Source organism: Tripterygium wilfordii, chromosome 18 (assembly GCF_013401445.1).
Source record: "Tripterygium wilfordii isolate XIE 37 chromosome 18, ASM1340144v1, whole genome shotgun sequence".
In the NCBI taxonomy this organism is placed as follows: domain Eukaryota; kingdom Viridiplantae; phylum Streptophyta; class Magnoliopsida; order Celastrales; family Celastraceae; genus Tripterygium; species Tripterygium wilfordii.
In genome coordinates, this window is record NC_052249.1 from 10,043,750 (window position 1) to 10,070,504 (window position 26,755).

Here is a 26,755-nt window from a genome sequence, read left to right on the forward strand (position 1 = left end):
TTTGTTTTTTATACATGTTGGTTGCATTGCACATTCACTCTTTCTACCTTTCTTCTAGACCTTTGCATAATGTATTTCAATTCATTATATATTCCTTAATCTGGAACTGTTTTTGTGTGGAAAGAGCACGTCCCTCTCTTGTAGGTTTTTCACCCATTTAAGGATTGAGATCCACCAATGAAGAAAGAAAACTTGATCCAAGTATATGCATGGTAAACCTCATGGACACACCTTTCTCACAAGTGATGTATTGCTTGAAGAAATGAAACTATGTAGATTTTTTTCTATGTTTTTTCTTTGTACATTGCACCTCCCATAATATTACAGGGGTCAGGGGACATATTGATTGGCTTATCTTCTTTTTCAGAGTTTCAAGTTTCAACACGTTTTCTAGTCTTCCCTACATTAGTCCTTGTTGAAAAGGAGATTGTGTGAGTGCTGTCTTGTAGTTAAAAATAAAAGGACTATTTTTTTTTTGGGAAATTGAAGCTTTTTGACCTTTGTAACTCATAGAGTCAAAACATTTGCCTTTTTTTGGCTGTATATCCATGATTTTCATTATCTAGAGATGTAGGGAGGAGGACCTTAATTGGCCCGTGTGTGTTGAATTCTCATAATAGAAGCTTTTATGACCACAACTTTCTATGAATGATTGGTGCATGGCTATACGAACTTGACCTAAACCCTAAAAGCTCATTTAAAGCTTTTGGACTAGTGTAGGGTTTGAAGTTTTTTTGGACATGATTGTAGTGATACCTAGCTCACACTTCTATGATTTGGTATTATTTCAAACTGTGTTGGAATCCAATGCAACTTTGTTCCCTCTTTTTCCCTTGTGGAGAAGCAATTCTTGATGTTCAAATGTGAAAGGCCTCTTCAAATCTATCTTGTTTATATATATTGGACACTCGTTCGCATTCAATAGGCCACTAGAATGATAAGATCTTCTTTTATTAATAAGTTTCAGATAGGTTTACGAGGGTCATTATGGCAGAATTACCAGATATATATAATTATATATACTTTTTTTTTTCTCTTATATGAACTCAACTTACGGACTCAAAATACAGACGGAATTCTCATCAATGGCTGAGATTTCAAGGAAAAAAATCATGCTTAATGTGTGCTTTAAGCCCAAATCCTCCGCCTCACTAAGTTTTCTCTCTACTTCCCGAAGTCCACCTCCGGCTCCCTCCTCTCTACCGAGAACCCTTCTCCTCCTTTCTACCAAGAACCCATCTGCGATGAGGACACTCCTCTTCACTCAACCAACCAGAAGCACGGCACCTCCTCTATACTCATCTCACCCCACCCCACCCCACCAACACGAAGTCGCGATTGGGAGTCACAAGATAGAGGATAGGATTGGGTATGGTTTTAATTGAGCCTAATTGGTCTGTCCTGCGAACCTTTTACATGTTCATTTAATCATACTATGATGAAAAATGCTAAAGCTAGAGCCCAAGTTTTTTGTGTTCCAAGTCATCCTAAGTCTTAAGTGGCGCCTATGTGGCATGGTCGTGTCATGTGTCAAGTTGAAAAAAATTTAAACAATGACCATGTCACATAGACCCCACATAAATTTGAGATAATTGGGCTACCTAGCAGTACCACTGTACTATGATTTTCGTCTTAGGCTCCTTTGTTGTTTGGGCTATGGGATGCCCAACTTTATCGCAAAATCAACAAAAGAAATTATAAATGAATTGTTCATAGAACGAATACTACTGGGCTGCCTCTGACTATTCGATGAGTTCTTGCGATATACCGCCTTGAGATGGGCTAGGACTATTGGCTCTTATGACTTAAAACAACCTACTAAGCCACTGGGCTTCTTGTGCCACGTTGGGCCGGAGCATAGCAAGACGATCTGACCTGATGTGAAGTGGGATGCTGTTTACGCAAAAAGCAGCATCAAACTAAAGGTGACATAATAGCATGCCGGGCTATAACACAATCATTTGGTTAGACACCTTTTATATACTTTATTGAAAAAGGTCTATCAGCCCCCCTAACTTTGGATGGTTTTGGTTTTGCATATATACATATCCGTGTATGAGTCAGATTAAAGTCTGTTAATTACACAAAACAAGTAAAGGCATAGCTTTTGTCCTACCTTCTTGTGTTTTGACGATGTGTATATTATGCGGTACTACGAATAGGTAATTTGAAGGATAATGAGAATATATTGTGATATAGTACTCGATGGAAGTTTGGCTCGTTTCTGCATTTTTCCACTCTGTTTTTTGTTGAACCGTCCGGACACCCCTTTGGTCCCATCCGGACAAATTTTGTCCAGGAGCATTTTTAGTGGCATATCCTAATCGGACGGGACTGTCAGGCCAAACCTGTTGAGAAACAAATTCCTCATAGGCAAACACATATTATATAACAATATAGAGAAACAATCGGAAAAGAGAGAAAAAAAGAAAAACATAGGATTTACAAGGTTCAACAATACGCATATTGTTCTCGGGGTTTGCGACTGTTTTCAATGTAGGAAATTTCTCAGAATAATCGGCTAGGGTTTGTAACCCTTATATACCAGCTACCTAGGTATCCAAAAATACAATTATATATCCCATACAAAAATAATCAACCCACAACAGTAATGCAGTACCATACCGACTAGTACACTACGCTCCTCTCTCGCACAACTTTCCCTTTCCTGGAGATTTTAGATATTAAGTAATACTTCTAATATGAGTCATTATTTAACAAGACCTATAAAATAGATCAAAATTAGTCTTTTTTTAGTGTGTTGCTTCGGTAATACCCTAGGGGCACCGTTTAGGGAGAGCACACTTACAAAGGAGAAGCACTTAAGAGAGAGTGGAGGGATCCAAGAGGTAGGCGAGAGAAGGGCTCTTGGGGTTCCGATTGCCTTGTGGATAAGTGAGTTTCTTGTATTTATTGTCTTCTCCATTGATTTTCTTGTAGAGAGAGCTTGCAGAAACAATATAACATCTACAATGGGTTTGTTTTACTTGTATTGAGTAGTCTCTCTTGGTTTGTAACTTGTCAATATAGTAAAATTTGTTCTCTACTGCCCGTGGACATAGGCCTTTGTGTGCAAAATCACATATATTGTTGTGTTTTCTTTCTATACTACTTTGATTCTCTTGAATATTGTTTATTACTTGATTCTCTGCATATTTAGGTTGGATTAATTGGTTTGATCAATCAATTTGGTGGTATTATTTGTGGGTATTGATGATTTTAGCACAACAAGTACCGCTTGTTTCTCCAGTGCAATAATAATTTTCTCAAATCAAATTATCATTTACAAAATGGTCACCCTTTTCAATGTATCAATACATACTTCTCAAATAAATGTTCATATATGATGTTTAAATAATCATGTATAGACAACATAAAATATACCAAATAAGTATCCATCATTTTGGCATTCGAACTCTCAACAAATCAGTGCATTTCCGACCATGCTGCAATTCTTATAACTAACTGTGTGGATATTATGTGATTTTGTGCTATATTTGTAGTTTTTAATGTCAAAAACCAATTAAAGGTGGCTCGGTTGACAATTGGATTCGATTATAATGAGAAACATATATCTTGACCGTATTTCAAAAAAAAATGTCAAAACTAAAATATTATAGAGAGAAACCATTGACGGTAGTAATTGAAAGAGATAGTCTAGCTATTTAATGCCAAAACTAAAATCATATACCAATTCATTGACCTTAATTAAAAATTTGAAAGCAAATAAACTATATTTCCTTAATTAATTGCAATCTATGATAGCAAACAAGGAAATAAAAATTCACTAATAAAATTTTAGAAAAAGTGCATTAATATTTTTGGTAATTAAAAACGTTAATATAAAGCTAATTTGCTTCTTCATTTTTCACTAATTTTGCTAAATTAAGATTATCATAAATGCTAAGCCACCCACCCCAAAAAATATCTTCTACAACAGACTCCACCACGACAATCATGGGGCCCGTTACACCAACGACTATGTACACAAATTTTGACATAACTAGAGGGGTACTCTTGTCATTTTGTCCACCATTTTATTCCTACCTACCCTATGTTTAAGGGTACACATTTAGGACCAGGCAATGGTATATGTCCTCTCATGGACCCCACTGTCTTCTTAAACCCTTGTTTTTAAGAGCATCTAAGGTATTTATAAAAATAAAGATCACGTGCTACTGTCCCCAAATACCTAATATACCCTTAGATATATTATTATTAAATTGATTTGTCACTGTGGGAGAATATGTGTCTCTCCAAGTATAGAGCAGATGCTGACGAGACACCTTTGATGTCTACATGGACATGTTCAGTCAATGCTATTGGCTGTCTACGATTCTCTCACTGCAAAACGACGCCACATTGTCGGTTATTAGATACCTCACAACCCTACCTTCATCCACGTGTCAATCCTTCTCGCCACTCACAGTCCACGTGCCTCCAAAATTCTGAAACTATAACTTTACGAACCGGCTAGCACTGCCCCGTATGAGTCCGTTCCAACAACTACTTCCCATCCGTTGATATATCATCATCATAATCAACTTTAATCGGACGCCTTAGAAACAACGTAAGCAAAACCCTACTCACACTTTATAAAATCCCCCAATTTCAGATTCCTCCCATAAAACCTCCCTTTTGATTCCAGTTTTCCTTCTCCTCCTAGCTCTTTATTCTTCTTCTTCTTCTTCTTTGTTTGGTGTGTGCGTTCTGTATCAAATGTTTATCGGCCATGACTAACATTCCAAGGTCACTTAGATACTCTTCGCTAACCCTATACAGGAAAGCAATCGTAGCAGAGCCCTGGCCGTTCTCCTGCGTTTTCTCGTGAAAATTGGAATTAGGTAGCTTTTTCTTTGCTTGTTGTTTTTTTTTTCAGGGGAAACCGAGATGGGTAGCGGCGGCGGAGAGAGGAGTTCATCGAGGAACTTCCATCTGCATCTGTCGCTCAAGAAACAACAGCAAGTGATCAGAGATGTCCCAAAGGGGTGTTTGGCAATAAAAGTAGGACAGGGAGAGGAACAGCAGAGATTTGTGGTGCCTGTGATTTACTTTAATCACCCGCTCTTCATGCAGTTGTTGAAGGAGGCGGAGGAGGAGTATGGGTTTGATCAGAAAGGGACGATCACAATTCCTTGCCATGTTGAGGAATTTAGGTATGTTCAGGGAATGATTGATAGGGAGCAGTCCTTTCATCATCAGAATCAACATCATATTGGGTGTTTTAGGGTTTAATTAGAGGCGGCTAGCTGTGGTGCCAAACAAGGCCTAAACTTCCCTGAAAAAAATGATTGCTTTCTGGGTTTTGTAAATTCCCTTTTTAGGTTCGTTCTTGTTGTGGGTGAGTGATGATGACGAAGAAGATGGTGCGACAATAACGACAAATGTTCTTAGAGATTTTGTTATCTTTGTTTAATGAAAAATGACAAAACTAATATGCTTTTCATTAATTTAATTTCTTGTTACAATGAATTATGAGTATTTATTCCATTAATGTTGACATCATCAAGGGCTGAATTATGAGTATTTATTCCCTTACATATGTAACGTGATTGTGGTTCAACTAATAGCTCGATTGCCTTCTACTTATTAGGTCATGGGTTCAAATCTTACCCCCACCTCAAACCCCTCTTTAAAAAAAGAAGAAATTGGGGTGGGAGAGAAAAAAAAAATGCTAACCATCATCATATATTCTTTTAGGATTGTTATATCTACGAACATAAAAACTCGATTAATAATATTTATCTTCGTCACCCGTGAACAAAATTGACTGAATTACGTAAAATCGTTGTTTGATCTTAATGGTGTATATGAATGAGATGACAAATGGGGTTCACTGCTTTGGGTCCCACATATTTTAAATCAATGGTGTATATGAATGAGATGACAAGTGGGGTTCATTGCTTTGGATCTCACATGTTTTAAATCAATGATGTAAACATAAACTCTTATTTTACATCTTTACATTAAACCTTTATGTGAGATTTCCTATATATATATATACACACGTACGTACTTGAGGTGAACCAAAGTGGGTTTCATAGTAAGACTTGGTTTGAGGAAATGCTCTGCTGCTGTTTAATTTGTTGTGCATTCAACGTTGGGGTTACCTGCTGTGCATGTTGTTGTGTTGTTGCCAAGTATTAATTAATTGTAGGGCATACATGTCTCTGATTATGTATATATGTAACCATCAAAACGAAAGTAAAGTTGGAAACTTGATGAGATGTATTTTATTGAAAAATAAATGATACCGCTGCCCTGTTATGCATGTTACCAATTAAAATGTTGTGTATCGTTTTTTTTTTAAACAGCATTTAATTTGTTTGAATATTTGATAAAATGTCTATTTGCTATATTGTTTGTTTTCATTTTTTTTTTGGAAAATAGAAAACAAATATTAAAACTCATTTGATTGTCCATTCTAGAAAACACACGAAACATAAGATCATTGAAAAACAATCAGGAAACGAAAAAAAAAACAAAAAAAAACTAAACGGACCCTTAATTTTGTTTATGGTTTTATTTTTATCTAACAATTATAGGGATGGATGCTAGATGACAACATTTTTTTTTTTTTGTATTTTTCTATAGGCTAATAAATTATAACCTAAATTAAGACCCAATAACAGTAGTTAATTTGACAATAAACCAGGACCACAAGTACGAGTGTCTCATCAAACAAAAGTTTTTCTGACAAAAAACAAAACAAAAGAAAGCCCTTGGAAGGGTGTGGTTTTATTTAAATCAGCTAATTTTGGACTAACTCAGGGTTGGCCAGTTAATATTATTGTCCAAGACAGTGAACCTACGAAAATAAAACATGTACTGTACAGTGTATTTATATATTAAAGACTAGCAACTACATGGAGGTTGATCAGTTCTGGAACTTGCTTCACAAATTCCCAATTAGTTTTGTCATTTTCGATATTTAGTGGACAACTCAACCAATCTTCTCTACTTATCAAAACAAAGCATGAGTAATATTAAAGCCCCTAATGCCCTGGTCAACCCATTGACATGCTCTATTACGGAAATTCCTTCTTCAAAAATAGTTTTTTTTTTCAGTAGTGCTAGGTAACCCATATAGTGATAGTCCATGGGAGCCAAAATATCTTAAACGAAATTTTAAAATGTTTTAACTCTCAAAATACATGTTAAATTTTTTTAAAAAATTACATATTCAGAATCAACGTATAAAACCCTTTCTAACAAGATCCATTGTCGATGAGTTTTATCGGGCAAATCTTAATTCAATTGTTTTTTTCAATGAAATTTCTTAATTCCATTGTTTTTTTAAATGAAATTTCAAAAACAAATGAATTCAGAACTAAAAAATGAATTCTAAATTGTGTTTTTAAAAAATTATAGAATCTATATTAAAACAATTAATTTTGGATAATGAATTATGGGATAAAAGAATGTAAATAAAACTATTCTATTGATTAATTCAATGAAATAAATCTATTGGACTACAAACAGATAAATTACATGTCATTTTCTTTTCTTTTTTTAAATCTTGGTCCACTTCAAATTAAATTCGTGCAATAAATTCCTGATGTTATTTGTTAATGGATGTTGAAAGGTCATGCCGTCCACTTTTGTGTGCAGTATACATACGGCATTGACACATTTTATTCTTCTCTTTTAAAAGAACACGAATTAGCTTTACAAGACTATTGCTCGTAAACTGTAAAGGCAAGTTCCTGTGTCCATCCTTCCACCGGGAAAACAAAATTGAGTGTGTTTCACTTGATTCTGACTTGACCACTACTATATATATATATATATAATATTTTGTTGAGTATTGAGAAATTTTTATTTTTCCGAGTTGGATTAGAATTAGCAATTCGAATATAACATTAAGTTTTGTACAACCTTATAAATATGTATTTTTTTATTACACCTTATAAATATGTACTTGAGTCATCAAGTGGATAAACTTAAAGAACAAGTATTGCAAAGAGAATCAGGTAGAGAAAACTATGTGGGAAATCTCTTGGGTGTAATTGGGTTCTTGGTTGGGTGAAAAATTACTAAGGGTGTGGTTGTAATAATTTTTCATATAGTGAATTTTCTTTCGTTATCTCTAACAATAAATGTGATTTTTCTTCAATTTTGAAGTTTTTCACTTAAATTTTTATGTTGAGATTGTTTCTATTCTATTTTTCAATTTCTCTATTGTTCGTCGTTTGATATTTCTGTTAAAGATGATGCTAATTAGATTTCTCTAACAAATATATACACACACATATATGATTGCTCTAAAAGTTACTAAACTCTCGAGTCAAGGGGGCTGCTGATTTGAAGAATCAGATATTGCACTCCACCAAACAAAACATTAACACATATATGTATTCCATATAATATCATTGCTGACTTCCACCATGTCCTATAGAGAGTGGAAAGTACCCGTGAAGAACACCAAACCTTGACGAGGCTGGCACCATCAATACTTCTGTAGGATTATCATTGGGCCTCCTGTGGATAAAAAAAAAATACAACACTAGAGCTACCGCACCCAAAACAATCCAGAGTCCAGACCACTTCTGGTTTGACTCCTCAGCTCTACTTGAGTGGCCGACCAACCATTGTCATCCTTCTAAAGTAGTTGATAATATTATATACAATGGATGAGTACGGATCTCTACAACTAGCAAGAGACATGCATGTCCCATCTTCGCATCCCAACAACGGATCGCTGTTCACTAAAACTGGGTGTATTTCCATCAGAAGCCCATAGACGATAGAGCCTTATTTTTCTACAAGGTTGGTGGTCCATAAAAACCTTGATCTGGGTTTTAAGAACAATCTCAAATTAATAGACAAGACGCCAAGACTTTTGGGATTGGCCCAAGAGTTAATATGTGTTGGAAAACTTGATTGGGGCAAACCCAAAGAATAAAACACTCGACTGGGCTTTTCAATGTGAGGATTTCGTTCTTGATAAATTCCCAGTCACTAGCTATCAGACACACCTTGACTGGACATTTGTTTGGATTTGATACGTGAACTTCCAGACCCAATTTTGACCCGAAATTATGGAGGCTTGATGAGGGAAACCATTCCTCGAAAACAAGTACTGATGTGAGCTAAAGTTGAAAAATCACCTTATTTTGATAAATGAAAACGACTAAATATATAATAATTAATACTAATACTACTAAGTCAGATAAGAATACAAAGAAAATGCCGAACCAAATAAAGTTTTGAGTTTCTAGATGTCGTAGAGCTCCCGGAGCCTCTCATTTCATTTTCTATGTAAGAATCCCTCAGAGACTCTTTTTCACAATTGTGGGAAAATTCCTCTTCCCAGTATAAATGTCTGATTCCAATAATTTTCTTTTTTGTTTTTGTTTTTTTGTGGTCATTATTAATTTATTATGCATAAATCATGTCTATGCAAAAATGAGTCGTTAACAAGATAAAGATCCAAGGACTAACTAACATATAACAACAACAACATAAATAACAGAAGATGCTTTGTCCCTCACATAATCTAATTTTCTTGAGAATTTTATTATTATCACAATCAATACTTTTCAACAAATCTAATCAATCTTAAACTTATTATTATTATCCTTAAAAATATATATTATCTTGCATTATTCAAGTGCGAAAACAGCAACCAACCGAAAATCCATGTACGCGTATTTATTAATTATTTTGCTTTTTCCATGACTTTGATTAAATTTATACTTGAAAACCATGAGTAGTTCTAATAATATTTATGCGTATAGTATCTTATAGAAGTCTCGAGTTCGAGTCTCTTACCTTCCCTTATAAAAAAATAAATAAAAAAGACTAAATTTATACTCAAGTCTCACATCATCACAAGAAATTTCGATACAAAGAAAATAAATGCAAAACGAGTCGAGTCAAGAGGAACGGATGACCCAATGTTGCCCGTCCGTTTCGATACCAAACCCGTTTATCCGGGCAAACAAATTAACCGCTCTTCTTACACCTCTATTATCCGCAGCTGTAAAATAATCGTGCCCAAACATCACTCCACCGGGTCTCAAGATCCGATGAGCCCGGTTTATATCCGCCCAGGCTGAATTAAAATCATGACCCGCATCCACTTCGATTAAATCACCGAACACGCCCCATTCGCATAACTTCTCAAGAGCCGACCCGGTCGAGAATGGTACGGGTAAAACCGTATCGGTGGCATTCTTGTGAATGACGTTCTGCAGAAACTGGTATAGCAGCAAAACGTCACCGTTTACCATCTTAATGTCCTTGAACAAGCGGTCCCTGAACCCGGGCCATCCCCGGAAATCGTCAACGCATAGAATCTGAGTCTCGAGTCCGACTTTCCGAGTCAACTCGGCCATGTGGAGAGCCGACGCGCCCAAGAAAGTCCCCACTTCGATGATAATTCTCGGCTTCACTTCTTGAATAAGGTGCTCGAAAACGGCACCGTATGAACCCCAGCCTTTGATTCTGTTATTACGGAGGAGGTCTCCGACGTAAGGCGGCGGGAAATCGTCGTAGGGTGAGGTACCGTTAAAGATTCTCCCAAGAACCGTCTCTCGGACGAGCCTCGAAGGTAGCGGGTCGGCGCAGCGAGACGTGACTCGGAAATTGCTGAGTTCTTGTGGGGAGTTGGGTGATTGATGGAAGACGGTGATGGTTCTAGAAGGCGGAGAAGGAGTGGAGGGGGCCGATAGGTAACCCAGTGTGTAGGATAGCAAAAAGAGGATGACGTAAGCAGCAGGAGTATTGAAGAGCTTGTTCATGAGCAGTCTTCTTTGCTGGTGGTGGCACTCTTCTTTCATGTTGCTTGGTTCTTGAGGTGTTACTGGGGTTTGATCAGACTTGCTGGGTTTTCGGTTGGAGATATTGGAGCGGTGAGAAGAGACTAACGATAATATGAAATCTATTTAAGCAAAGTACAAATGAAGGGAGAAGAGATTGGGTTTGGTTGGTTGGTTGCTTGATTAGTACACACCCATAGCCCAAAAAGACTAATAAATGTGAAGGATTAAGATTTTAATATGTTATTTTTTTATACGTTTCCTATGGAAAGGATCGACTATACTCGTTTTTTTTCCCCCCGGTTATTTCACATAAATTTAACCGATCTATTCATCGTTTTTGAATTGGTTATAAGTAATTTAAAAAGAAAAACCGATAAATTGGTCCGTTTACTTCCTCGATACGATTTGAACGATTTTTTTTTCAACACCCTAATGTTTCATATAGTAGTGGTGATGCATGTAGGTGTAGCAGCTGTGAAATCCCAATCCAAAATTAAATTTTATAGAGAATAGTACAAGTTGTTTGAAGTCCTTTGTAGATGATGGTGATGGCGTTACTATTGTATTTAATTCTTTCTTTCTTATTTCAGATTAACTACCAGCCTCAATTATTATTATTATGGTAAGACATTGACGTTTTAATTTGATGCTGGAGCTAGTCTTTGATTTCATTAATCAATGTCAGGGGGATCTTTGAATATATATGCAAACCTAATAGATGACATATAAAAGAGTTTTTTTTTTTAAAAAAAGATTTCTTGCATCACAAAAAGAGAAGCCTGAAGATTACGCCAACAGATCAGATGGAGACCCTTTTACTGTTTTGATTCGAGTATTGATAGGGTGGAAACTTCAGATTAGCTCAACCTTTCGCTCAAAAGAAGGTGCCAGGAATTAGTTTTTATCAGAATCAACGTCAACTTTAACCCACTTTTTCCGTAACATTTCCTCTTTATTTTACACTCAGATGTTGTTCGATTTGTTCATTCTGGACCCTCCATGGCTCATCACTTTCAGAATGGGAAAGCTACAGAGGAAAGAAGGCTAAACTAAACTTGTTACAAATCAAAACTAGCGATTAGCTATTATAGGACAAGAATTCTTAGTCGCCCTGCATCTATTTGCAACGTTCACAACTTTAAACGTACAACAGGAGACCACAAGCTGTGAGTTTAGCTCACCGACTTGGCAGGAGATGCAAATCTACCTAATCTGTTAAAAGACTAAAAGAAAACAGCCGGGACGTTAGCTAAGCTATCAAAAGATCACAACCACCACAGCAATACTAGTACACGTGGGGCCATGTCATTTTGTTTCACCATCATCGTCATGCCCACCGGCGGAGATCCCATGCCCATCAGTGGCAGTTGCCCCAGCATTGGTGCTTCCACCGCGTGCATCATTCGTTCCTGCAGTTGAAGTGGGGCCAGCACCAATGCCACCTCCAAATGTGGCCTCGGAATGCATGCCATTGTTGGGCCCTGCAGGTCTCATTCCCATTTGGCCCTGGAAAGCTTGTTGGTGCAGCTGATGTAGCTGTTGTGGATCCTGTGTTTGAAGTGGATTATTAAATTGTAATGGCATATTGGAGGGAAAGAAACCCGGCTGCTGAGCCATTGCCAAAGCCTGAGGATGTTGCATGTAAAATCCTCCCTGCTGCATTCCAGGATGTGGCGACGTCTGCAAGATTTAGTAATAGATGAGCATTATATATTAATAATCTTCAGTCAGTTCTAATACGCACCTGAGGAGGCAATGTTTGCGCAGGTGGTTGTGAATCAGCAATTGCAGCCAGATACATCAAGTTTTTCTGCAGCTGAGCTTGATACCTAAATAAAAATTTTGTTAAATGACAACCACGAGTGTCAGATAAACCAAGTACACCAAACACACGTACTTTAATGCATGAACATAAGCATGCATGACCACTCTCTCTTATAATAAGATGGGAGGGAGGAAACAAATTGCAGATTCTAAAAGAACTATCATTGTGCAGGTTTACTGCAAGTTATTTGGCACTAAAATAACAAAATCCATACGTCTATCTTGATTTCAAAAATCATGATTCATTGACTGGAAATCATAAAATTTTGATCTAAAATCAAAGGTTTTTCTTCTTTTGCAAGAGTTGCTTAATGATCAGCAGTGACCATCTCAAATCATGTAAAACATATACGAGGCTTGGGGCCCTGACTCAGCCCACAACAAGGATGCTAGAGGCAGCAGTGTGACAACCCGAATTTGACAACATTAAATTCAAGACCTTCAAGAATGAATATTGCAACATAAATCAATCACGCCTTTCCACATTTTACAACTCCTGCCACTAGAAAATTATACCTCAGTGACAATCTAATGAAAGCCTACAGAGATTAAGAGAGCTGATATCAGTAGGACCAAAGTCAAGTCTACCAGTAATAAGTTGGCAGTCTTGACCATTTAAACACGTTGGGCATATGGATACATGTGTTAGAAAAGTAAATTTTTTTATCAATCCCTTGCTTGCTTCTTAGAGAAACTGCATTGTATGTATACATTGCACAGCAACCCCCTTCCTATTAATAACAGGAATTTGCATATGGGAGGCAAAACTTTTATTTGACACGGATTCCACTTTCAGAACTACCAGTTTCAACAAAAAATTAATGTATAACACCAATCAAGACAGTTACCAAATTTCTTGATGGTAAAGGTTGATTTATCACGATAACGCAATAGGCAATCCTAAACTTTTGATCAAAAATATCATTCCACAGTGTTTTTTCCTTTCTTTTTTTAAAAAATAAAATAACTGAGGGTAACCTATGAAAAAGCACAGACAAACTGCACACACTTGAAGTAGCCCTGCATACTAAGCATCAGCTAAGTCATGAGATATTTTCTTGCTACATTGACTAGAACCATGGTCCCCCAGCAGAAAGATTCTACCTTGGCAACTCTTCCACACCCTGGTTGTTTTGTTATGTTAATGTGCATGCCAGTTCAGTTGCAGTGCTATATAGGTCTTACAGCATGACTATTCAGAATCCATAACTTTTCCTTTATTTCTTTCTCTCTTACTGTTAACTAGGGATGCGAATTTTGAGATCCTGCCCTTAGGCATGACAATGAAGAGCTTGACACTTGAATTCGTGCTGCTTCTCCAATAACAGAATCTAGCGGTAGTCTCCGAGCATAACATAGATAAATGAGCATGTACGCAAGTCAACAGACACCCAAAATGTGTGTGGATGAATAGAGATAGTCAGAGAGAGACTCACTGGGCACATTCAGCAAGTTTTCCAATGTTTTGATTGTCCAATATTGCCAGAATCAACCTTTTGTTCTCATCAAGGCACTGCATCAGGCATTGAAAAAGACTCATTAAACATCTTACCACCATATTAAAATTAATTGATTCAACTCACACCGTCATCACAATTAGATTCAGATAAAGACATGAGTTGAGCCGGGTAAAATATAATGCTAAACTAACAAAATATTCAACCACAAGAAGCAGACCACATGTTCCGCAGGAAAAATGCAATATTCAGGAGGATAATGAATTAAAAATGCTAAGTCCATAATTCAAAAACTGTGCATCATTGTAGTTCTGTTTTCGAAACCATAAAGCACCAAGGATGAAACAGTAAAGCACCAAGGTGTATTTTCTTTCCAAAAAAATTCAAAGTGCGCCTAAATTTATGAAAATAGTTGAAAAAAACTATTCTTAATGGTCATCTTCTGTCATATATACACAAGCTATATTCATGAAGGTTCAACTTCTCAAATGGGAAACAAATTTTCAATCAACAATCAATTAATCCCATATGTTCTATATTTGACTTTAGTTCATTATCCCCATTATTTAATTTGATTTCTACAACACATTCCTCCAAAACCCAACCATTCATTCATTTCAAGAAGCAAAAAAAGAAAGCTCGAAATCCGAATGAGCATATAACTGAGATATATAGAAAAGGCACACAAATTATACCTTCTGAATCTGCTCGGTGGTGATGTTTGTGGATGGAAATGAAGGCACCACCGGCATCATCTGCGGGGACTGCTGCATTTTGTTTTACTTACAAAATCGCTAAACCTAAAATCCTAACCCTAAAACTGTCCCCAACAACATTACAAAAAGCTTCAAAATTGAAGACACAGTAGAGAATATTAGAGCAGCTTGAAGATTGAATTGAAAGCAGTTGAAACTTGAAAGGTTGTGGTTGAAATATTAGGGCATTTGTGCCTCTTGGGAATTTGATGCACAGGAGTAAGTGGAGACTGGGTTGGGCTTGTATGTACGTTGGGCTTCTTTACTGGGCCGTGAAGGTCGTATGCCCAGAAAAACAAAAGTTGAACTCTCAACAGGGGTGGGGGAAAATTGGTTCCGGGTCAGTTTCATGTCAGACAATATCATGTATTTATAAAATATTTACATGTTGAGACTTTAATCCGAATTATATTTCAAGCATATCTAATTGATTAAACTCAAATTAATTTAAATTTTAATAAATAAAACAGATAATAAACTAATTCGAAATAAGGTTTAGATAAATAAACTAGTATGTTTTGATTCTGATTCGATTTTCAATCGGACAATTTTTTTTTATATTTGAACTCAAATGGGATTATGTTCAAATTTAATTTAATTCCAATCCAACAAATTTGATCAACCGAACATAATTTTGCCATCCATAAGCGCACTGCAAAGTGGATTGGGCTAGTTATTTGCTGTGAAATGTTCGGTTTAAGAATTTATTTGCAGAAGATTGATAACATGCAGAAGCAGAATCCATTTTATTGTTTTTTCAGATAAAAGAAAAAAGCAGGACTGCCACTCGCTGTGAAAAGGAAATCTCAATTCCATCCCAGAGTAGGCCGCCAAACTGGCTTCGGATTTCTTAAGACGACTCTTCCCGCCGCGAACCAGACGACGCATCCCACTCAAAATCCCTCAAATCGGGGCTGGTCGCCGTTGCAATCCGGGAATGGACATAAACCCCTTTAAGATTTGCTCTGGCCTCAAAGTTCTTGGCTACTTCATGATCCTCCTTGTAGCCGCAATCATTGGCATCTCGTACTATGCGGTGGTGATTCTCACGTGGGGCCCTCAGCTGCTACGCGGAGGATTCCACTCGTTCTTAGGGTTCTTCATCGTCATAGTGAGCCATATTCTGGTAATTCTAGTTATTTTAATGGTGATCTGTTCTTATTACTTTTTTTTGGTAATCTATTCTTATTACTTAACAAGTGTTATGTATTTGCAACTGATATAGAGAATTGTTCATTGGCTGAGTGGCTCAAGTAGTCGCTAAATTGAATTCGTCAGATTTTGAAGAAAGAAAATAGTGTAGAAATCAACGAAGTTACGTTATTATTGATCGAAAAAGTGTGAAAGAAATCAATTAGTGAAGTAAAACTGTCTCAAAAGATGACTACATATGGAATATGGAAGACCAATAATTGATGTCGTGAGGTTTTTGGTATAAGATTTTTCCAAACTTGTAAGGTTTTATGGGATTGCTCGATACAAGAAATGTCATGATACAGTGGACGGATTTTACTTTTTATATTGCTTAATTATGTTTCATGAAGGAGGTTCTAGCCAGGGGTATGTCACTCTAGTAGTAGCAAAGTGAAAGCTCGTTTAAGTTTAAGCGTAGCCTTTTGTGGAAGGAATAAATCTCTCTAGTTTTTCTGTTCTGCTTTGAGTCTCTCTCTAGACTCTAGTTTTAGTTTACATGGTTAGAAATAGAGGAGAGTATATCTTTAAATAGCATCAAATGGTGGAGGAGGATCGGCATGATGAATCCCAGCTCCAACTTTTCTCCTCAATTCATGCATTGATCCTAAGTCATGCGAGATAAAGGCATTGATGATGATGATTTTAGTTTAGGTGGCCATTTATTATCATGGACATTGAAAACTGAGGCTTTACATCCCCATCTTCTATTTAGCTGGTGTTTGGTCTGACAAAGTATTATATAATGAAAATGAATTGATTTTTGCAGCTTATACTATCCCTTTGGAGCTATTTAATGGTAGTCTTTAATGACCCTGGTTCTGTCCCTGAAAACTGGAGACCTATATTATCAGAAGAGAATGTGGAGGTTGGTTGCTCTATGACATCCTCAGATTATGTAGCACCAGAGGCTTCATCTTCTTCTTGGGCCACTTCTGATGGACTGGAAAGAAGGCCACCTGTGGCCTACTGCATTCGTTGCCAAAATGGCAAGCCACCTCGTTGTCACCATTGCTCTGTTTGTAAGCCAACTTTAGTCTTGCTTAGTTTTTTATTATGTTCCCATGTAGGTTTATAATGCTTATCATATCCACATATAATGATGTCTTTGATTTCACTTGAAAGTAAAGTAATTGTTCCACCCACTCTAGAAGTTTGTTATGATCTTCATTTTTTTCCTTGGTTTTTGTAGTGTGATATTATCCACTTTGATATCTTAGAAATGCTATAGGATTTTGGGATTGCTTTTATCAATTTCATTTTGAGTTTAGCAGAAATTCAGATATGAGAACTTTGCCTATTCTTCATTAAAGACCTTTCCACCTAAATTCTAACCATGTGGCTTTTATTAGCACTCAGAATGCCCTGAAGGCTGGTATTTTGAATTTCTTCATTAAAGACATTTATTTTATTCTTTTAGGGTCTGCTTTTCACGGTTGTTTAGCCTCATCTTGGCATGCACTTCCGCAGTATAACTTTGTTTGCATGAAAGGTTTTCTTTGTAAATATTGTTAATGGAAGTTATTGTGGTATCTTGTTCATAGCTAACATCTGTATAAGTTCTCAGGTTGATGATGATACTACGCCAGTCAATTGAATGCAAATTGCAAATTAGTCCTTCTATTCCTTGTTTGTCATTTTGTAACTTGTGCAATCGTCATAGATTGGCCCCTATATTCTTTCGTTTGTCATCTTGAGATCCTGTCCAAAAGAATCATAATTTCCTGTTTATACCATTGATCTTTCTGGATTACAACTGAGGTTTCAGTTATGATTTTTGAAATATAGAAGATCTTTAGTGGTTGCTGTTATATTTCTGCAGGCCAAAGATGTGTTCTCAAGATGGATCACCATTGTGTATGGATTGTGAATTGTGTTGGGGCATGCAACTACAAGTTCTTCCTTCTTTTCCTGGTAATGTCACATTCTTTATAGTTTTGGGTTTTTTTTTTTATGTCAAAAACTTGTAAAATGAAATCTATTACATTATCCATAAAGCAGTTGCCTTAGCCTAGAGGTTGTGCTCATTCTCTAAAGCTTATAGTTTGCTTTGGAGCCTACTTAGGAGTTAGAAATTTTAGTGTGTTCTATTGCTCATCTTGCACTAGGTTCACGCGGTGGAGATAGGTTTGAGAAAGTCCCTCATCCCTGCAATGTGGAGTAGTTGTTTTCAGGATTTGAACCCATAATCCCTGGGTGTATGAAGCAACATTACCAATAGGCCAGGGGTTTACCCTTTGAATGTAAAGCTTTGATGGAACTAAAAATTAAGACATCAATGCTGGTACTAAAATCAACATCAATGTGGGATTTGATTGGAAGCTCATTAGAAATTTTAACAAATGAACATGAATAGAACTACTTGTCAATTATAATTGCCTTAATAGTGTCCTTTATTTTCAGTGAATGGTAATGTGGTAAGTATCTAAATGACGAGCATCATAAATACTAACATACTGAAAGGTCATTGCTTAAACATTTCTTGGTATTTATCTTTATGTTCTTCTTCTTTGATTGAACTAATTACTGCTTGCATATACCTGCTTCTCCATTCTATTGAGAAAAACAATACAAACAACAAAAAACGTGGGTAGCAAGCATTTCCTGTGTCTATATTTTAGCACTACGAAGAAATTGCAAAATGCATTCTGGTGTATTCATTACGAGTATGCATGGAAGGTGTGACTTTGTCGAACAGTTCAGCATTAACATTCTTCATTTTTTAACTTTATTTTCACCCTTTTTAATTGTGTTTTGTCTTCAAAAGCTGTATAGTTTTCTGGGGACAACATTAGATACCTTAGCACTGCTGCCAAAATTCATCAAGTTCTTCGATGATGCTAAGAATCATTCCAGCTCTCCTGGGAATCTAGCAATCCTCTTTTTGGCTTTTGGTAAAGCGTCCATCTAAATTGATGATTTTCATTTTCTTTTTGCTATTTTATTTCTGCTTCCTCATTGTTTTCCATATTTCTTACAGATTCTGTACCTTGATGCAGTTCTTAATTTGGCATTTTCTCTGAGCCTTCTTTGTTTCGTAGTTATGCATACGTCCCTATTATTGAGCAACACCACATCCATAGAGGTAATGAAATGTTTCCTCATTGTGTGCCCAAAAATAATTGTGTACTTTGATCTTGCTCATTGGTGGAAACTGCTTGACCTTCCATTTCCTTGTAGTTCACATTCAAGATTATACGTTCATGCTGACTTGCCTCCAAATATGTGGAGAGCCATTCTTACTGTATATATGACACCATTGGGTCGTATTCACTCTATTTTGCAGGAAATAAGTGGCTGAGGTTAATAAACTATGGTTGCCAGAAACCGGATTCTTGCCAACTTCACTCTATTAGTTAGATAGCTTATAGATTAGCTGTCGTATATTTTATGAGTTCATGGAAACAGGTTTTGCATTTTGTCAGTGATTACATCATTTTTCAATTATCATAGTATTTTGAACATAATGTTTCAGGTGTATGAGAAGAAACAAACAATCAGATGGAAGTACGACTTGGGCAGGAAGAAGAATGTTGAACAGGCGAGCCTTTTAAGCTCTTCCTTTCAATTTAATACGTCTCCCTATAATAAGCTCATGGAGTCAAATATCTACTGACTTCAAGATTATATATTCTTCTGCGTAACAGATGCTGCTAGTCTAGAATAAGAAACTCATTTCATTATAGTACAGAGGGTTGGCTAAGTTCTGACCCTATTAGCATTGAACTATGTTTGAAAACTGTAGAAGGAAACAGAAAGTCCTAATTCCTTGCTGGCTTCATTTTCAGAACACGTCCTTCTTTTTAATAATATAGTATTTAGTTTGTTTTTGACGTTTCAAAAGAAAAAAGGGGATGTGGTTTCGATGATACTACTTTTCAACCTCTTTTTCCCCCTCCTTCCTTGCAGAAAAATTGTGGCCAATAGATGCCTCTCTTGATGTCTTATGTTATTACGGTGTGTTTTTTTATCGCTCTTAAGGTTTTTGGCACGAAGAAGGCGTTATGGTTCTTCCCATTGTTTTCCAAAGAGGATTTGGACAACATTCCTGCACTTCATGGCCTAGATTTTCCAACCCGTTCAGATGTTGAGGCATGAGGATCGGTGATTTTACAAATTTTATCCCATTGTAGCTGTTGGGAGTCAACTGCTGGTGTATCTCCTGTACCTTCTGCACCTTTTTGATCCTCATAAGGTTTGCCCAATGCGTTTGATTTATTTGCTATCACAAGCTTTGGTTGTTGAGAGGATGAATGCGAAGAAAATGTTTGTATGTACGCTACATATTGCTTTTTGGATTGGGATTCTGCTAAATGATTTTTCACCAATACGAAGGTGCAGAATCGGATAATTCTACATGTATGTGACAGTGAGGAGTACCATGATCTAGAATACGAACCCCACTTTGTTGGTGGTGGTAATTTGTTTGTCCTCTTATTTTTGAAGACATACCACTGAATATCTCATGGAAGCCTGCCTAACAAGCTGCTTTAATCAGACCTCAAATTTGTGTATGTTTTATCCATAAAATTATTGGAAAGAACGCTATTTTATTTCCTAGTTGAGTAATTTACTATTCCGTTTGGTAATTCTACTGCTGGCCCATATGGGTTATGGGTTTAACAGCCCAAACCTAGGAGAGTACACGAAGTCCTAAAACTTGGCCGGTCCTGCCTGATGGTTATCGGATCAGGTTAAACCAGACTCGGACCTTAGTTAACAGGTCTGAGTTTCGGGTTTGAATTTCTTATGTTATCAAGTTATCTTGTATATCCAATTAAAACAAATTTTAAAATAATAAAATGAAAAGAAAACCCATTATTTCATTAAAACTAAATTGTGGAGAATAATATGACGAATTTTTCTTTAGGGTTCATGTTCTCACTTCTAAGTCTCAGCAATCAGCATCTCATATCTCCGTCTGACCGCGCGTTTCAGCCTCTCCGTCTCCTCTGATTCCATCCTTCTTGGAGAAGGCTTCTCCGCTTCTTGATATGGGCCTCTGCGGTCTTCGCATCACTGAGGTCTCTATCTGACCATCTCATCATCAGGGCACAGCCTAAATTCTTTGCCTCTCCCCCTCTACACCAGCCTAAGGTCTTCCATCTTCGACTCCATCTCCACATCTATTCCGAATATTAAACTTGTTTAGTATTGCTTTTAAAAAAATAAAAAATTCTCATTGTTGTGAGATGAGGAATTGAAGATTCCATGTCAAAATTATTTAAGAGTGGTAATGTGGTATATGCATTATGCAGATTCTATGTCAAAATTAGAGAGTTTTGAAGATGCATTGGATGTAGCAGTTAAGGGAATTCACGATAAATTTGAGTGTATTAAATTAAACTGGATTACTTGGAACCCGGTAACCCCGCGACCCACTTTCCAATGGGAGCTCCGTTCAAGTAATTTATTGTTTTTTGCACAGAGATTCGTTTATAGATTTTGTCCTGGAGTCCCCCTTTCAATGGGAGAAATCATTAATCTTCTTAAGAATAAAATAAAGAAATATACTGTGTTCAAGTCAAATCCACCACCTTAACACAGCTGTGGAAAAAAGACTAAACGTAGTTTATGAGTGCTTATCATGTGGACAAAAGGAGAACTATTTAACGATTAATGCCAAGGTGTTATTCACGTGCCAAACGCTAATTTAGGCTGAACATATATCTGTTTAGCTCAAATTAGAGAGAACAAATTGAACAAGTCTTGTCCAGCTGGTTACGTTAATATTACTGTAACTCCAGCTCGCTGTTCCTTTGGGCTGGAGCTTAATTTCCAAATGTTGGTAAAATCCCTGAAAATAGTCAAATGTAATGATACACCACAAACTTAAAGATGAAGGCCAAGGTGTTTCGAGGATATAGGTTTGCTTTGCATCAACTTCTGGAATGTGGAGGTAAGAGATACACATGTAGGGGTGGCAAAATTATGTTCAGTCTCTGGATGATCAAATTTGTCTTATAAGATTGAATATAAGTTATATGTCCGAAATCTACGTCTAAATACAAAAGTTTTGTCCGGTTTAAAACAGGGTATGGATCCAAAAACAGAAATCTTGTTTGAACCTTAACTCGGATTAGGTTATTGTTCGATTTATTCGTCCGGATTTAAATCAATATGGGTTTGTTCAATGAAGTACGTCCGAAATCTAATTCGGATTAGGGTCCGGATATGTAAATATTTCGTAAACAAGTGATGTTGACGATAAATTAGTTGGTTAATCGTTAATTGTTGCAGCGACAAACAACTCAATTTTAATGAAAGGATGTGCAGCCATCAAAGCATTGAAAATGGTGATAGCAAATTAGCAACTGATCCAGTGAATGTCCCATGTGATCTTTAATACTAGTTCAGTTTCTGGTTAGTTGCTATAATGAAAAAACTTTGATGTTGCCATGCCGATTAATGTTGGTTCACCATCAACAAATCTTGGATCTGGGGAGGTTCAGTGTCGAAAAACACTGGACCCGTCCGATTCTTCATTGGTTGTCGTTAGATTTATCTAACGACACCAAATAAAACCTTTTTTTTTGCAATGTTTTCATATGTGTACTCAGTACCCTTATCTTCTATCTCGTCACTTAAAAAAATCTAGCTTATCTTCTCTCTTGTCACTTCTCTTCTTCCTCAAATTTCACGTTATCTTCTTCTCTTCCCCTCCCTCTCACTTGATATTCTTCTTCCTCAAATCTCACTTCATCTTTTCCCATATATGTTTTTTTGACACTAGACCTCCCCGATCCACAAATCTTTCGTGACCTCTGGTCCTAAGTCCAAATGATCAAGTGGGTCTATTTCCTTAATTTATGCGAATCAGGTCGAATAAGGTGTCAATTATGGAGCTCTATTTGTAGTAAAGTAGCAAGTAGCAGATTCATTGCCTGCCCGGTATTGTGTTCTCCAACTCACAGTTGATGGATGGGCGGGCACAAATTAATATGCTGGTCGTAGTTGGACTTTGATTAAATTCCAACAGCCAACTAAATACAACCAATAGAGGCTGTTTTTTTTTTTTTGTTGACTTCCATTTTTTGACCATCATCTTCATTAAATGTCTGGTCACCTACATCCACCGGCCAATACTCCCATCTATATTCATGACTGTCTCTTATCCCCACATGATAAAGAAGACCTCTCTCATGGGGTTTATTCATGCACGTGATTATACAACAAAAACCCAAAAGTAAAATATGATTAGAAAAACAGTAAAAATATAGTAAACGTCTTTATTTTATCCTCCACTCGTATAAAGATTAACTTTATATGTTGGGTTGAAACGGTGGTTAATTTAACTTGATATCAATCCCCATTTGGACTCCTATCGCATAGTGTGACAAAAATAATGCAATTTCTGTCTCCTTGAGGCTTGAGGGGCCGTACCTCAAAACATAAGAAAGTATATTTACACTTCAAAACGTTGTAATTTGAGAAGAAAAGTGAAAGACCTCAAAGACTATATATACCCTTACTTGAAAGAAACCTCATATCATATGGGTCCTCTTTTGAGTAAAAAAGATAAATTATTTTGCCTTTATTGATTAATATTAATTGTGGGTTTTCTTCTACGTACATACATTTAATGTTCCCCACTCTTACTTCTCAATGGAGGTTGAACTATCTATCCCTTTCTTGCACAAAAATATAATTTTTTATATAATCCCCCCCTTCTCATCCTCCATTCTTCAACTTCGCCATCTCTCCATACCCAACCCACCTGTTTTAGACGTGTGGGTCTTCGCTTTAAATTTGGCATTTGTTATTTCTTGGTAGGATGATTTAGTTCAGCTTCTTATACACTTTTGCTTATAAATTCAACACTATCCACCATCTTTTTATTTGTATTCCTACCCAAACTTTACAAACACCCAAAAAGAGAGAAAGGCAGCGAGCGAGTGGTTGAGAGACATTGTAGAGAATCATGGATAGTATTGAAATGGACAAGGAGAGATTAACTGCGGAGATGGCCTTTAAGGACTCTTCATCCGCCGTCATCAAAATCCGTCAACGGTTGCCGGATTTCCTCCAGTCTGTGAAGCTCAAGTACGTGAAATTGGGTTATGGGTACTCTTGTAATCCCGCCACCATACTCTTGTTCCTCATCATTGTACCGTTGTCCATTGCAACACTGGTTCAATTCACCGGTTTAAATATGGACCGGGTTTTTGAGTTGTGGAATAGTCAAACCATTCAACTTGACGACATTGATGCCGCCTCCAGACTTGCCGGCTCAACGGTCTTACTCTTTCTTCTGGGGCTTTACTGGGCCAAGCGGTCCAGACCTGTCTACCTCGTCGACTTCGCATGTTACAAACCGGAGGACGAGCGAAAAATGTCGGTCGATTCGTTCCTGAAGATGTCCGAAGAGAGCGGCGCGTTCGAAGAAGAAACTCTTCAATTCCAAAGGCGTATAGCGAGCCGGTCCGGTTTAGGAGACGAAACATACTTATCTAGAGGAATAACATCCAGTCCGCCAAATCTGAACATGAAGGAGGCGCGAGCCGAAGCTGAAGCCGTAATGTTCGGCGCACTCGACGCGCTCTTTGAGAAAACCGGCGTGAAACCAAACGACGTCGGAATTCTGATAGTGAACTGCAGCTTGTTCAATCCGACGCCGTCTTTGTCGTCCATGATAGTGAACCACTACAAGCTTCGAACCGACATTAAAAGTTACAATCTTGGCGGGATGGGGTGTAGCGCAGGCCTGATTTCGATCGATCTCGCTAAAGATCTCCTTCGAGCAAACCCCAACACGTACGCAGTAGTGGTAAGCACTGAAAACATTACTTTAAACTGGTATTTTGGGAATGACCGGTCTATGTTGCTATGTAATTGCATATTTCGAATGGGTGGAGCCGCGGTACTTTTGTCAAACAGGGCTCGAGACAGGGTTCGATCCAAGTATGAATTGGTCCACACGGTTCGAACCCATAAAGGAGCAGATGATAAAAATTACCAATGCGTGTACCAAAGAGAGGATGAGAAAGGGACTGTCGGGGTTTCATTGGCTCGTGAATTAATGGCGGTGGCCGGAGATGCATTGAAGACCAATATCACCACTTTGGGTCCGCTTGTTTTACCATTAACAGAGCAGATTATGTTCTTTCTCACGCTGGTTCGAAGGAAGGTGTTTAAGGCTAAAGTGAAGCCTTATATACCTGATTTCAAGCTTGCGTTTGAGCATTTCTGTATACACGCCGGTGGGAGAGCTGTTTTGGACGAGTTGGAGAAGAATCTGCAACTCAGTGAGTGGCACATGGAGCCATCCAGAATGACACTTCACCGATTCGGGAACACGTCCAGTAGCTCGCTATGGTACGAGCTGGCCTACACGGAAGCCAAGGGTCGGGTCTCGAGTGGGGACCGGGTATGGCAGATTGCTTTCGGGTCGGGTTTCAAGTGTAACAGCGCTGTTTGGAGAGCTCTGAGGACGATTCCTGTTGGTGAGACACGTGGCAACCCCTGGGTTGACTCGATTGATGACTACCCGGTGAAGGTGCTTACGTCATAAGATTTGAACGATTGTTTTATAACGTAGGCCATGGTCACGTGGACGATGGTATTTAATTTCTTTTTTTTTGGTCCTTCCTACTGTTCTATTTTAGACTAAAGTAGTACAATATGTAATAATTTCAAGATATATATATATATGAAGCCGGGGGTCTGTTGTAAAATTTTTACAGCAGACCCAGCCGTAAATTACTTTAGGGATATTTTAAATTTTATTTTTTTATAAAAATTATGGTTGTGTTTTGATTGAAATGATGAGGGGCATTTTTTTTTATTTCAAAGAAAAATCTAATTAAATATAAAAAAGATATAAAAATTGTAGACCGTTAAATATAAATTCGAAATATTCAATGTCTTTTTTGATAATAAATTTGATTTTTATTTATGACAAAAAAAATATCATTAGACTTATAATCTCAATCAAAACATAATCATAATTTTTTTATAAAAAATAAAAATTTAAAGTGCACCTAAAGTCATTTACAGCGGGGTACAGCACTCATACATATATATAATGCAAATATTATTCAGTCATTATTAGTGTTTTTTTTTGTGTGTCTGGCAGTCATTATTAGGTGTGTGTGTTAGATTGGGGACATGAAGGATGATAAAGAGAGTGATTTATTGTGATGGTTGGAAGTTCCTAGCCCTTCAATCATGGTTGATGGTATTTAATTGAACAAGTACTATTGGGCAATGACCTTATGTTTCATAACAAATCTCATTTCAAAAATGTTAGAAATCTCAATAAAAAACATTCAAATCATTTCAATAGTGGATCTTATCCCTTAATTGATGTAAGTATAGGGGTCCATAAAACTTGATGATTGAATCAAAAGTGACACATCCACGACTAGAATGATTGCGATGCTTTTTACTGAGATCCCCTATCACTTTTGATCTCATTTAAAGCACACCTTTCCCCATAATGGCATAATATCTTTAATGAGAAATTCTGATCATGTGGAAGAGAACATTTATTGCACAACTTGAGGACCAAAATATTATAGTAGACTAGACTAGTAATTGGAATTTAGCTTTTGGCGGATAATGTATGGATCATGGATGTCTACATTTTCATTCAATTAGGTGACAGTCTAATGGTAAATGAATTATGAGGTCAAATGGTATGGATTCAAAAAGTTTCGAACTAACAATATCTTTGTGATCATATGCGGTGTGTTTTTACCCAATTTATTTTGTTATCAGATGAGAAATTTATGTACGCACAAACATAACATGTAACTGACTT

General features: G+C 37.0%; 5 protein-coding genes across 9 annotated transcripts; 3 read left to right on the top strand and 2 right to left on the bottom strand.

Annotated features, from left to right (window-relative positions):
• The first annotated feature begins 4,627 nt into the window (after nt 1-4,627).
• LOC119984593 (auxin-responsive protein SAUR32-like) lies at nt 4,628-5,450 on the top strand. Its single transcript, XM_038828610.1, has one exon. It carries the CDS (start codon nt 4,891-4,893, stop codon nt 5,233-5,235), a length of 345 nt encoding a protein of 114 aa, XP_038684538.1. The 5' UTR covers nt 4,628-4,890; the 3' UTR covers nt 5,236-5,450.
• Nucleotides 5,451-9,716: 4,266 nt separating this feature from the next.
• LOC119984513 lies at nt 9,717-10,996 on the bottom strand. The gene has a single exon (XM_038828501.1). The coding sequence runs from the start codon at nt 10,782-10,784 to the stop codon at nt 9,879-9,881; it is 906 nt and encodes a 301-aa protein (XP_038684429.1). The 5' UTR covers nt 10,785-10,996; the 3' UTR covers nt 9,717-9,878.
• An 807-nt stretch (nt 10,997-11,803) lies between these two features.
• On the bottom strand, nt 11,804-14,995 carry LOC119983719 (GRF1-interacting factor 2-like). 2 transcript variants are annotated; one of them, XM_038827428.1, is made up of 4 exons: nt 14,743-14,995; nt 14,027-14,103; nt 12,511-12,595; nt 11,804-12,422 (listed from the first exon to the last, which is right to left on the bottom strand). In XM_038827428.1, exons 1-4 carry the CDS (start codon nt 14,818-14,820, stop codon nt 12,072-12,074), a joined length of 591 nt encoding a protein of 196 aa, XP_038683356.1. In that variant the 5' UTR covers nt 14,821-14,995; the 3' UTR covers nt 11,804-12,071. The 2 variants fall into 2 exon arrangements, with proteins under 2 accessions (XP_038683356.1, XP_038683355.1); XM_038827427.1 differs by having other exon boundaries at nt 11,804-12,446; nt 14,743-14,994.
• Nucleotides 14,996-15,427: 432 nt separating this feature from the next.
• Nucleotides 15,428-20,499, top strand: LOC119983324 (probable protein S-acyltransferase 12). Of its 4 annotated transcripts, XM_038826994.1 has the most exons (7): nt 15,429-15,928; nt 16,763-17,015; nt 17,816-17,907; nt 18,761-18,887; nt 18,993-19,078; nt 19,469-19,534; nt 19,975-20,499. In XM_038826994.1, exons 1-7 carry the CDS (start codon nt 15,740-15,742, stop codon nt 20,089-20,091), a joined length of 930 nt encoding a protein of 309 aa, XP_038682922.1. In that variant the 5' UTR covers nt 15,429-15,739; the 3' UTR covers nt 20,092-20,499. The 4 variants fall into 4 exon arrangements, 2 of the variants coding, with proteins under 2 accessions (XP_038682923.1, XP_038682922.1); XM_038826995.1 differs by lacking the exon at nt 19,975-20,499 and having other exon boundaries at nt 15,428-15,928; nt 19,280-19,533; XR_005464603.1 differs by lacking the exon at nt 19,975-20,499 and having other exon boundaries at nt 15,430-15,928; nt 18,974-19,078; nt 19,280-19,533.
• Nucleotides 20,500-23,615: 3,116 nt separating this feature from the next.
• Nucleotides 23,616-25,755, top strand: LOC119983781 (3-ketoacyl-CoA synthase 1). The gene has a single exon (XM_038827508.1). It carries the CDS (start codon nt 23,915-23,917, stop codon nt 25,502-25,504), a length of 1,590 nt encoding a protein of 529 aa, XP_038683436.1. The 5' UTR covers nt 23,616-23,914; the 3' UTR covers nt 25,505-25,755.
• The last annotated feature ends 1,000 nt before the right edge of the window (nt 25,756-26,755 follow it).

Excerpts from the sequence above, each read along its gene's own strand:
- LOC119984593 (XM_038828610.1), top strand. The coding sequence starts at position 4,891 with ATGGGTAGCGGCGGCGGAGAGAGGAGTTCATCGAGGAACTTCCATCTG.
- LOC119984513 (XM_038828501.1), bottom strand. The coding sequence starts at position 10,784 with ATGAAAGAAGAGTGCCACCACCAGCAAAGAAGACTGCTCATGAACAAG.
- LOC119983719 (XM_038827427.1), bottom strand. The coding sequence starts at position 14,820 with ATGCAGCAGTCCCCGCAGATGATGCCGGTGGTGCCTTCATTTCCATCC. Across the intron at positions 14,104-14,742 it reads CCACCGAGCAGATTCAGAAG|TGCCTTGATGAGAACAAAAG; the intron begins GTATAATTTGTG and ends TGCCTGATGCAG. Across the intron at positions 12,447-12,510 it reads CGCAAACATTGCCTCCTCAG|ACGTCGCCACATCCTGGAAT; the intron begins GTGCGTATTAGA and ends TAAATCTTGCAG.
- LOC119983324 (XM_038826994.1), top strand. The coding sequence starts at position 15,740 with ATGGACATAAACCCCTTTAAGATTTGCTCTGGCCTCAAAGTTCTTGGC. Across the intron at positions 17,016-17,815 it reads TTGTCACCATTGCTCTGTTT|GCCAAAGATGTGTTCTCAAG; the intron begins GTAAGCCAACTT and ends ATATTTCTGCAG. Across the intron at positions 19,079-19,468 it reads GCAACACCACATCCATAGAG|GTGTATGAGAAGAAACAAAC; the intron begins GTAATGAAATGT and ends ATAATGTTTCAG.
- LOC119983781 (XM_038827508.1), top strand. The coding sequence starts at position 23,915 with ATGGATAGTATTGAAATGGACAAGGAGAGATTAACTGCGGAGATGGCC.